This window comes from Colossoma macropomum, unplaced genomic scaffold (genome assembly GCF_904425465.1).
Source record: "Colossoma macropomum unplaced genomic scaffold, Colossoma_macropomum, whole genome shotgun sequence".
In the NCBI taxonomy this organism is placed as follows: Eukaryota; Metazoa; Chordata; class Actinopteri; order Characiformes; family Serrasalmidae; genus Colossoma; species Colossoma macropomum.
In genome coordinates this window covers 13,515,021-13,527,386 of record NW_023494801.1, presented here as the reverse complement: position 1 = coordinate 13,527,386, position 12,366 = coordinate 13,515,021, and the positions used below count along the sequence as shown (strand labels likewise).

The following is a 12,366-nucleotide window of genomic DNA, read 5'->3' as shown; positions in this document are numbered from 1 at the left end:
GTAGGCCTGTCATTATCTATCTATCTATCTATCTATCTATCTATCTATCTATCTATCTATCTATCTATCTATCTACACTCTTAAAACTGATTCTTCAGGGGTTCTTCAGTAAACCATTAAAGGGAATAGTTATAAAACCGTGACAACATTTAATGTTTTAATAATTCTTTGCATGGTTAAATAGTTCTTCTCTGTGATGGATAACGTTTTGGTTGTATAGCACTAAAATGGGTTCTGTTATTGTTACTAATAAGTAATAAAAGCTTCTAAAATATCTATCTATCTATCTATCTATCTATCTATCTATCTATCTATCTATCTATCTATCTATCTATCTATCTATCCCATAAAACAGTTTCTTTAAGGGTTCTTCAGTAAAGGGGATATTTATAAAACCGTGATCATTGCAAAATGTTTATCCATTTGTAACAGTTTTGGCCATAAAGTGGTTCGAAACGCAGCTGACGTATAAGCCTATCTATCTATCTATCTATCTATCTATCTATCTATCTATCTATCTATCTATCTTCACAGATGAAGCACTATTCCTCGAGCGCTGAATGGTGATGTGTGAGTAAAGGCAGAGCTGCTGGTCGCTGTGCTGCGCGCGAGGCTGAGGCAGGGCGGGCGCGTCACTTCTGCACGCTCGTGCTGAAAAAAAGAGAAAGAAAAAAACGGCTCGTGGACACAATGGGCTCTCCAGCGGACGGAGCGAGCTCTGTTTAACGCGCCGCAGCCTTCGATGAACACAAGAAACGAGGTAATGCCCCGCAATGACGCTAGAACGAGATGTTGTTTTTGTGATGTGAGGTTGTCTTTTGCTTTCTGCGTTTGAATCAAAAAGCGAGAACAGTTATTTTGGAGAGGAGAAGATGCAGGAAGCGACGTAGGCTAACCGAGCAGCAGGCAGGAGGCAGCGGGCAGCAGGGCCTCGCTCTTCCGCAGGGTCCTACTGTCGAGCGGTGACAACCGATAGCTGACATTCATAGACCGAGATTATTAGAGCTGAGTGCCGTTGCTGGTAAAGCCGCTGTTCGCGTGTACAGCCTCCTGTTTCAGGCACAAAAGAATAACCGAATAGTCAGTAGTGCTGTGAGTCGGAGTGGTAGGCTAAAGCTTAGCTTCCCTAGACAAATAAGTGGCATCAGTCGCAGTCTGGGTTCATAACAAAGCCCACCACACCATGCCAGGCTGTACGAGGGTGCGTTTTATTACTGTTTTATGACAGAATCTCGTTCTAGGAAAGCTTGTAAGTTTGTTAAATAAAATGCTTTAAATGGGGCTGTACATTTCAATGGTGATGCTTTGCAGTGCACCAGCGGATTTTGATTTTATTTTTTAATTTTTACATATTTTTAACGAGTGACGTTAGCCTAAACATGCGAGTCCTATAAATTATTGTCAAATAAATAATGCTATTTAAATACTACTTTTAAAAATAACAATAATAATAATAATAGTATTATAAAATAACGAGATTATTATTTGGGATATGTAATAATGATACTAGTAATGATAATAAATATTAGTCTTTTAGCTGTATTATACTATTTGAAACTGAAAATTTGAATAATTTTATTACATTGTCATAGCATTTCCACATTGTAATTACATTGTAATTACAAACCTTATAAACCGATTTGAAAGAATATAACTCGCCTAGGTCTATGACCTCTAAGTTTCCCTCTGTGGCTAACTAGCCATAGGCTTCTTAAAACAGCTAGTAAATAAAATATAGATCTGTATGTTATCAGGGTAGTGAATAAAAAATGTTGTTTTTAAAAGCAGATTGAAGCCACGTGCTTTCCTTAAAGGTGTGGATAGCCTTTTTGTTCATCTTTTATTCAACACCTACTTGCCCTCACTCTACCTGCCAGCCATGATATATAAGAAGCAATTCTGAAATGTACTTGCTTTCATGTTTGTGAAGGCCTCCTCTGTATTAGGATGTCTTGCTCACTCTTGCTCTTGTTTCTTGATGCTGTGGTTGACAACGGTCCCTGGTTTTGCCTGCGCTTCCTGTTTGCTACAACTGATGCAGGTGAAGAGGCCGGGGGCTATGTCGTTTCAGCTCCTCTTCACCACCGCTTGATCAACCATGATGAAGACTGAACCCCCGTCTGCGGCCAGCGGCAGCACCAGCGGCAACCCGCTCGGAGCGCGGAGTGCCTCCCCACACAGGAACGCCTATGAAGCAGGAATTCAGGCGCTCAAGCCGGTCAAAGACCCTGGTGCCCCTAATGGGGATGATAAAGAGGGGAAGCTGCGGGCTCCTGGCCGGGGCCGCAGGTACGGCTCCAACGTCCACCGCATCAAGAACATGTTCATGCAGATGGGCTCTCCTGGGGAGGAAGAGGATCCATCCAAATTGAAAGACCAAACGGTGCGGCTCTCCCTGCCCAGAGCCAGCAGCCTGAATGAAAATGTGGATCATAGCACCCTGCTCAAACTCGGCGGCACTGTTTCCGAACGTGTTAGCCGGTTTGACAGCAAGAACGATGGAAGTGGTGCACGTGGAGCCTCCTCAGGCTTCTCCAAGCTGCAAGAGACACGTAAGATCTTTGAACAGCGCCATCTACAGGAGAAGCAGGCCGCCACCAATCGCATCCTGCTGAAAAAGGAGCGTGCCTCAGGCTTCCAGGACAGCCGTCTTGACGTAGTCGTGCGGTTCAACGGCAGCACGGAGGCCCTAGACAGACTGGACGGGGAGGGTGGTCCTGTTGAGGCAGTGTCACCCACTGTTAGCCAACTGAGCGCTGTCTTCGAGAAAGCAGAACTGCGCAACAATCTCCATCGGCCGACCTCGACCTCGCCGCTCTCATCTCGTGGTGTTAGCCCCACCCCAGGGAAAGTAGTCAATTCCAAGATCACCCCCAAAAAGGTGCGATCGTTTCCTCAAGCAGGAAGTCAGGAGAAGGGCGCCCTACCCAAGGATCAGGAGGATGTCCCTGGAAGTCCCAGAAGGATCAGTTCCAAAACGGACATATCCATCAAACCATCAATGGATGGATCCATCCCTGAGTCTGAGATGGTCCAGTCAAGTGAGATCCAGAACTCTGCAGATGCCAGTGCACTTGGGGAACATGATGGTGTCAGTACCCAGGAAGCGGGCAGTAGACTGGTTCAAGCGGAAGTCCATGTCCATGCTTCCCTGGAGAATGGGGATTCCAACAAGGCAGAGCAGAGAGACGAGCAGAGAGATGAGGACAGGCCAGCCTCAGTAGACGCCTGCCTTCGAGATGAGGAGGCGGCTGAAGAAGAGTCTCATAGGGAGGATTACTCCGAAGCAGACCTGGTGGACATCAGTGCCTATAGTGGTATAGGTGAGGACTCTGGCGGAAGTCAGCTGGATGAGGATGAGGAAGCTGATGATGATGAAGCGTATGAACCAGAATCCAGCTGCACTGAAATCCCAGGACTGTCACTTGAGGATGACCCTCCAGCCAGCAGAAAGATCCGTTTCAGCACCGGGCCAATAAAGGTGAGCACTTGAAATCAACCCACAGCCAGGGGGAAGACCAAATTACCCAAGCATCATTTAATGAAGTGCTTCATTTGATAGTTAATCATAGTATCGTATACTATATACATAGTAATGGTATAATAATCAAACTACCAATTTTGGCTGCTGGAATTTTGTTAATCATAAAAGGTAATTAACGCAGTCCACTTAACAATACCCTGTGTCTGCTGCATCAGAAACAAGCCTTTCTAGTGATGAAGTGCAGTACTCAGAAATTGTGTCCTCTTTTGAATCAGTGTACTCTGACCAATTCCAAGCAACCATGGGTGGGTGTTTATCAGTAGATGTGTTTATCAATTTTTTATATTTTTTTTAGTTTTTTTTATAGTTATTTTACATATTATACCTGTATCATAATGACATGGTTCTGCTGTCAGTGCCATCTGTGGTTGACAGTTTTTAAGTAGGGAAGTTTTATTCATGGTCAGTGGCTGTGTTCACTAGACATTATCAGTGATTAACACGATTGTTTAGTCAGTTTTCCACTTACATCAAATGTAGTTGATTGGGCTGAAAGATTAATCATTTTGATATCGAAATCACAATGTGAAAGTGTGCAATTTTCAAATCACAGAGGCTGCAGTTTTAATTATGGCCAGTGTTATGAACAACATTGTCTTAAATTTTAAGTGGGGTAATTTAATCCAATAACACAGTTTGTGAACTGCCTGTAGATGAGTTAGCCCAATCAGAAGCAATCAAACACCCATGTTCTGTGACATCACAACCATAACGAACTGGAAGTCTAGTACACTAGGTTCAGCTTTCAGTCATCAACCTAGAGAAAGTGGAAATTCTGGTCTTCTAGGCCAAAAAACAGGCCTGGACCTCAATATATAGAAAGTAATCATAATTTAAATCCCGGTCACAATATTGTTTCAAAAAATCACAATTAGATTAGTTTTGTTCGACCCTATATCAAATACATGTTTGGTGTATAAAGTTTGCTCCTTCAGTTTTGCTTTGATGCTAGCGTAATAGAAGTCTGTCTCACCCAAAATCTCTTTTCCATGGCTTGTTAGCTACATTAGCTTTGTAGCTCCGTAGCTCCAGTGCACAACTAAAGAAGAAAACTTCAGATAGTAATTTTGGCCAGTTGACTACATTTGGGATAAGGGGTAGATTGTGTAAATGTGATTTTTCATGGAACTGTTCCTTTAGGCTAATCTTTATGTAGAAAACAAGCCCTATGGCAGCCAGGCTGTTTGTGACTGACAGCATGTAGATTCTCCTTCAGCCTTGCTAAGCACTTTGTGCGTGTTACGTGCATACGTCTAGACCTCCTCAGCTGCTGACAGCTGCGTTCTGCAGGTTTGTGAGTGCCTTCACTGCAGCATGGAGTCTCTTCCTGTTAGCATGCTGGTCAGATGCTTGCGAAGCTACTTCGTATGAGAATCACATGGTTGCACCCTGTGCCTTTTGCAATGACAGTCACGCTGGCATTTGTACCCCGAAGAAGACTCTTGTGACATTGCTGTTTTTTTTCCTTCTACCAGTTGTTTGCCGCAGATTCACTGACACAGGATATGAAAGCACCAAACCTAACCCAATCAGATCTGTATTTCTATAAAAGGAATACTGTATTTTAGGGTCCAACTAATCAGCTGATCAACTGCTATTAAGCTTTTGTGGATTTTCAAAAACTCTGAAAATCCCATGATAAAGACAAATATCTACACTTGCTCTGTAATAAGCAAATATCTCTTATGTATTGAGAGTCACTCATTTCTCAAGACTGTAATGGTTTGATCTTATGCTATTCCTTACAGAAACTGCTAAGTTGGCACCAGTTGCACAACTATGTTATACCAGTGTAGACTGAAGTGGTAAACCTGAACATAAACAACATCACAACAAAGATGATGCATCCATATCTAACCTTTAGTGTGAGCATATTAATACAAACCTTTAGTGACACAATATTTTGTATAAGTCAGAGACCACCCTTTATTTAATTTCCAGTCAAAATGGCTATTATGTACAAGTTATTAATTTTTCTATGTCAGGAAAAAAAGTGAAAACAAAAATGGCACCTGATTTTTGCTCACTTTTCACTTATTTTCCTTTCCCCTTCATTATGCAGATGGATTATCTTATATCTAATCTCCTCAGAAATATCTGAAAAATATGAAATATGAAAAATGAATGGTGAACATAATGGCTATTATGACTGGAAAGTAAATAAATGAAGGGTATCTGACATTTGCACAATACTGTACATTTTCCTTTTTAGGGGATTCAGTCATACCAGTCAGCGAAACTTAAGGATGCACTGATACACAATGCTTTTTATCTACTTATCTGACAATACTGATGCCAAAACATAAATATTTATAAAATATAGAAATTGGAAGTCAATCTACAGAGATTAGGACTACAGAAAAATAAAACATTTATTTCTATAGGATTATACAGTAACTGCAGAAGTCCAGTGTTGTGTAAATGTTCTGTGATTCCTAAGCACAATAAATATGACATATCAATTTGAAACATCAGCCAAATGAAAACATCTGTCTGATGGTAAGCTAAATAATGTTTCTGAAGCAGTTATCAGCTGGTACCTACATGACTCCGATAATGTTGTCCATCCCTTGTAAAACTATTGGTGTCTGCTTAATATTTGTCCATATTAATTTGGCAGATATTATTTATTGGAAATTTAGCTTTTTAAGAACGTTATCAGTGAAATACTAATGTCAGTATCAAGTGTTCGCATCACTTTCTTTTTGTCTGTGTTGGAGAAGCTTTGATTTTGCCCTTGATGTCCAGGCTAGTGTTTCGTGGCTCTCTGGCCACAGATTCTGTTGAGCAGCCCAGCAGTGTCTGGCATTAGTGCAGTCACTTATGAAATATGTCGTGGCATGCCATGACTTTACTGTCACAATGCAGGGATCTCTTGTGATCCACTGTTGCAGTGTAATGGCTTGACCAGTGTAGAGGTTTGCCACAAGTACCTCCCTATTAGCTGGTCATTGGCACAGCTAATGGCCTAATTGTAGCTTTTTTGGTCTTAGGCCCATGATACATTGGCAGACACTGCAAGACATTATAGCCAGAATGGTTAGTACTGCCTGCAAAGGGCTAATAAGATGGGCTGAAGCTCATAAGAAAGGAGTATGAGAAATATTTCTTAGTAAGTAACACAGTTATCACAGAGTAAAGACTGTTGTGTTTGTTATACTGTATAATCTTTTGGGATCCAGTGGAAAAAGTTAAGATGTACAGCAGGGCACAGTATTACTATAATTTGATGTGTTTAGCGGAGCCTTGTATCCTTTGTGGATAGATGGATTTGGTATTTTATAGTAGGGATACAAAGCATGGACAAAATACCATATTACACTTGCATATTGCATATTGCTGCATATTGTGATTGTGTGGCATGATTGATGGCTGTACTGCATTATAGTAGCCAATAAAGCCAACAAAGATGTTTATGTTTGGATGACGTTTATGCCTTGATTCATTCAGACACCATTAGAAGCTCTTCTGGTACGTGTGAGAGTCAGATCGGAGAGGCCGAGGAAGTGAAAAAAGGACATGAGAATGTAGTCAGATTCTGTAGAAAGTGACATTGCACACAAGTCCTGTATTAACAGCAACAGAAAACTGGCCTCAAATCCACAAACTGCGCATCTTCATCTCCAGCACTGTTTTCCCTTCAGGCGAATGAAATGCCCTCAATCACTCGCCTTAGCTTCTGCTTCCTCTTCTAAGAGCTAAGAGTGGTGGCTGCTGCAGTTCTTAGAGCAATTACATCAGTTTTTCTGACTGTATTTCAAAACATGATATTGTATCATGCAGATCAAGTTTAAATCAAGTGGATAATGTGTGTAAGTAAACCTTATCCTGTTTTTAGGGACGTTCAACCCAATAAACTGCAGACCTGCCTTGCTGACTTTAACATATTGTGATGCAATACAATGCAATGCAAAAATGTAAAAATGCAATGCACATCATATAGACGGGTGAAAGCTGCATTGTGTTAATTATGGCATCTCATGCAGGTGTATTGTTTGAACACCACAGGTCATAATCAGCTTAACCCATATCAGCATGTTGAACATCATATGTCGCACTCCTTTCTCTGTGTGCAACAACATGCATATATAGTGCACACATGATTCGGGCTGGTGCGATTATTACATAATCGCTTGATTAAATAAATCGCGGATTTATTTGAACTGATTGCAGTTATTTGTTATTTCCACTGTTGTTAGCCTTCACAATCATATGTTGGCATCACAATAGGCATATTGTTAACTAAGTGTGTTTATCTGTTAGGTTGAGGCAAATACATGCAAATAAATGAGCAGTAAATGCATTTGTTGAGACTTCATGGGTCTTAGAAAAAACAACAAAATTTAAAAACGTCTGACTGGTGCTGTAACAGGCAGCAGTCAGTAATGTTTGTTTATTTGAGCTGTCAGTTGAGAGCTGCCACGTATCCACAGCACAGAAGTATGATCAGCCAGTTTGACCACTTTAGTCTTATAATTTTGTAGCATGGTAAAAAAAGCATTGAAATCGTTAGGCTGATTATTATGGGTGTATTTACTGGTAATAACAGATTGCAAACTCATTAAGAAGCACTGACATAAATAACATGCTTCCACATTTCTTCTAATTTAGACAGGCAGTCAGCAGTGTAAATTCTAGAACAAGCGTGTGTCTTAGCTCACTTATACTAGGAAAAAGTTTTTTTAGTAGTATTAATAGTATCAGGTGTGTCGGTAGTTTTGAAGTAATTCATTCAGTATCATACAGTTATTGAATTTTGATTTCGGGCCCGAATGATCATTCAAATTTTGAACTGAAACCTAGCATCATGCTTTGAATTAAATCAAATTAACAGCTCAAGTGTAGTTATTTTTCAGTAACTACTCTAAAATAGTAGCTTCTATAAGACTAATATTTCTGTTAGTTGTGAGAAGAATTGAAATGTTAACCTGCATATGGGCTCTTGCCGTTTAATAGTTCAGGAAATCTTTCTTTAAAAAAAGTGTTACATACACATACTAAATAACTCGTCTTAAATATCATGGTCTGTGCAAAAGTGAGATGGTGTTTGTGTTTCAGTTACATCTCCATGGATTTTCTGGTCATAGGGATGCTAATGCTGTGGTCTTTTCTATTCATCCAGTGTTAGGCATTAGGCTATTTCCATGGATACATCAGATCTACCATTCTGAAACTGAATTGAATGCAGCTGGGTCTTGTGCCTAGTGCTGTGCGATGCCAAGCTCCCAGTATGGTGGCAGCCAGCTCCCTGTGGAGGCAGAAAGCATGCGTGCTGAATCTTGACGCACATCCTGTAATCTTACTGATCGTAAGGGGAAAGGGCTTTGGTTTCTGTACACGCGTCTAAAGTCTTGCAGTACTTATTTACGCCTATATAGTGAAATAAGCACTGTGTCCATTAGATGGGAGGCACAAGTTACTGTAACCAGTTGGGATGCAATGATGTAGGAATTGTGGGCTAATGCCAGTTTCTAAAATGAATTAGTTGGGACTAAATCTACCTGGATTAACATTACAGAAAAATATAGCAATTATTTCCATAGTAAAATAAAACTAATAAAAAGCAGACATTTTATTATAGTAGCCCAACATACATTATCAGGCCAAAAGTATGTGGACACCTCATCTAATTATTGAGCTCAGCTGTCTCGGCCATACCCATTGCTAACAGGTGTACAAAATCAAGCACATAGCCATGCACTCTCAATAGACAAACACTGGTAGTGGAATGAGTCATATTGAATAGCTAAGTGACTTTAAACATGAAGGTATTATAGGATGCTGCTTTGCCACAAGTCAATTCAATGAAATTTCTGGCCTGCAAGAACTGCCCCAGTCAACTGTAAGTGATATTAATTGGATATTAATTGCTTGTATGGCAGCTCAGCCTCACTCCCTACAGAGTTCCAAACTGCCTCTGGAAGCAAAGTTGCAAGTTTTTAACTGAATGTGCACAGATTCCCATAAACACAATCCAAGATCTTGTGGAACGCCTTCCCAGAATAGTGGAAGCTGTTATAGCTGCAAAAGGGGGGGGCAACTCCATATTATTCTAATTTTGGAATGGGATATCCAACAAGCTAATATAGGTGCGATGGTCATTCATACATACATACTTTTGGCCATACAGTGTTTATGGATTTGAAATATCAGGCAAATGTAAACATCTGTCTGATGCTGATAATGTCTTTTTAAGTAAATATCTGCCAATGCCACTATGATACCCTAGAAACATAAGGGAAGTGCTGCACAGGCTTCCCTAGTGCTATCGGGGCTCCATGATATGGACAGAATACTACCATTGTGAGTAACATAAAAACAGTTTGAATGCAGACAACTGTATAAAGTGATTCCAATATGCTAGACCTGTGCAGTTTCACAGGTTTTTAAACGCTCTTCACTCACTGTTCTAGGAGCAGCTTTCTCTAGCCACATCCTAATCTTGAGCACTGTAAGAAAACAGTAGCATGTAGAAAGGGTTGCTTCTCCCAACCCCAACCATCCATTTCTTCTCCCTTTCATTTTGTCCTCTGTCATTCGTTTAATTCCCTGCTTGTTTCTCCTCCCCCCTGCCTTTCTTGCTCATTTCTTTCTCTGTCTCATCTGACTAGCCTGCTCTTATCTGCCATCTGTAAACTAGCAGCAGCATTGCAGCCTCGCAGATAACATTGCAGCAGCCTACTGTACTGCCAGAAGCTAAATGAATGGGGCAGAGAAACAGAAAAGAAGACCACATAACATATAAGTTTTGTATGTGGTGTACTTGTTTACATGTTTACGTGCTGTTTTTCTCTTGGCGCGTGTCTTTGTGGGGTCTACATGCGTGTGCATGCGCAGCTTTGTGGCTGACCTTGTTATTAAGTGCTTCCTGATTCCAGACAGCCTTGGGCGGCCCCTCTTATCCTCTCAAACACAGGAAGAGCTCCAGCAGTCACAGGGAAGGAGGTGGCCGGCTTAGCCCAGTTGGCAGAGCTCGTCTTTTTGTGCTAGTCACAGACCAGTATGGCATTTTCTCTGTCCAGTACTGAAGCTTAGGGCTTAGGTAGATGGGACTGGTCCTGGATCAGTGCAGGGACAGCCTAGACTGAACAGGGTGAAGGGATTAATCATTGTGTTACTGGAGACTCTTTGCAGTGAAAGGCCAAAAGACCGTGTGCCTGAAAAAGAACTGTCAAGGTATAATTTAAGGAATGGAATTTTAGAATTGTCCTTAACTGCAATCTGCACATAACATTCAGTTCTAAAGGCCTTTTTGTGAGCTCCTACTGTCACGTATAAATGCAGCTCATGTGAAGATCACTATTGATATTACAGTGTAACATTTTTTGAAAATACGACTTCAGATATTGTACATTAATAAATGACTGTCTTTTAGTTGCATTACATTCACAGTGATTTACTGCAATATATCACCTGTTAATAACAGCCAATCAGTTACAGTTGTCAGATGGCCTATAAAATCAGTGTGATAAACACTTACAAAATTACAAGAAATTATATATTTGTCATAATGAGTAAGCTAAGCCACATCTGAATCAGAATTCCGATTTTTCAGTATTAGTTTTTGAGATGTAAACAGTCATTCTGAGTGGATCGATGTGAAATGATTAAGAGTAGAGAAACTTACTGACTCTGATTTCTTTGCAGTGGTGGTAATAGGAACCAGGAGTCGCAATGACTATCTAAATGACTAATGAACCTAGTTTTTTTCTGTAGTGTTGATAATGGTAAAATAGAAAAGAAAACTGTTTTGCCTAACAGCGCTCTGCAATGAATGGATTTTAGGCCACAACTTGCTCTCAAAGCTATCATAAAACAAGACTCTTTGGGTGTCTGGTTCCTATCACCACCACTGCGAACAATTCTGACTTTGTATTCTTTAAGACAGTGCAAATCACATCAAATGTTTTGTTGTGATTGTGTTCACATCTTAGTGATTGAATTATACAGAAATTTTTTAAAATTGGTGGAATTCCCCTTTAATGTATCTGCCGTAGTGTACTTTTTTGAACCCTCAGTTGTTGCATTTCCATAGTAATTTGATGTCCTCTGACAGAGCGCTGCCTATTCTGCACTGATTTCACAATAAAACGCTGAATATAGTATCTTACTCTGTAAAATGACTGTTAAATGTTGGGAAATCTTGACATTACTTAACAGTGTGGATTGCATGTGTGCAGCTTATTCAGAAATGCATGACAGTACACAATGTCCTCTAGTGAATTGGCTTTGATGATACACTATGTAAGGACATATTGGAGTATTTCTTAAGCCCAAGGAAAAATACATTGTCATTGTTGAAATACAGTCTGCATATCGTTGCTGTCCAAAGAAAAACAAGTATCTCCAAAATAGTAACTTTATGGGACAGGGCAAAAACACTCTTACCTTTCAGTGTAAGTTAATGTAAAGAGGCTTCATTCTAAGTGATTTTGAAGCATTTCTATTTGTCCAATCATCATGAAATTTTCACACATCATGAAGGACTGCTAGTGTGTTGAAAAGATGCAGAAAAATAAAAATTGACAAAGATGGAGATACATGGTTTTTATTGGACAGTGATGATATGCTAATATCCTCTTAATCTTTGTAATGTGCTGTAGAGAAGACCCCTCTCTTACTCCTGCATTCTAAGTGACTGTTTTAGTACTGCATCACCTAAACAGATTAAGTGCATACCTCCAGTTAAAAATAGAGCGTTCCCTTAATCCAGAAAGCCTGTGGTTTGTAGAACGCAGGTGGTGTCAGGGTGTCTCAGGGATCAGGACAGTCCAGATTCACTCCAGCAACATAATGAAATGTACTGATTGGGAGTGGTTGTG

At 40.3% G+C, this 12,366-nt stretch overlaps 1 protein-coding gene across 1 annotated transcript in view; it reads left to right on the top strand.

Moving 5' to 3' along the window:
* The first annotated feature begins 647 nt into the window (after positions 1–647).
* Positions 648–12,366, top strand: part of ppp1r9ba (protein phosphatase 1, regulatory subunit 9Ba) — a 72,035-nt gene continuing 60,316 nt past the window's right edge. Inside the window, exons 1-2 of the mRNA XM_036589517.1 lie at positions 648–760; positions 2,042–3,481. Coding sequence (XP_036445410.1) covers positions 2,099–3,481 — 1,383 coding nt within the window. The 5' untranslated portion in view covers positions 648–760; positions 2,042–2,098. The remainder of the gene's footprint in view (positions 761–2,041; positions 3,482–12,366) is intronic.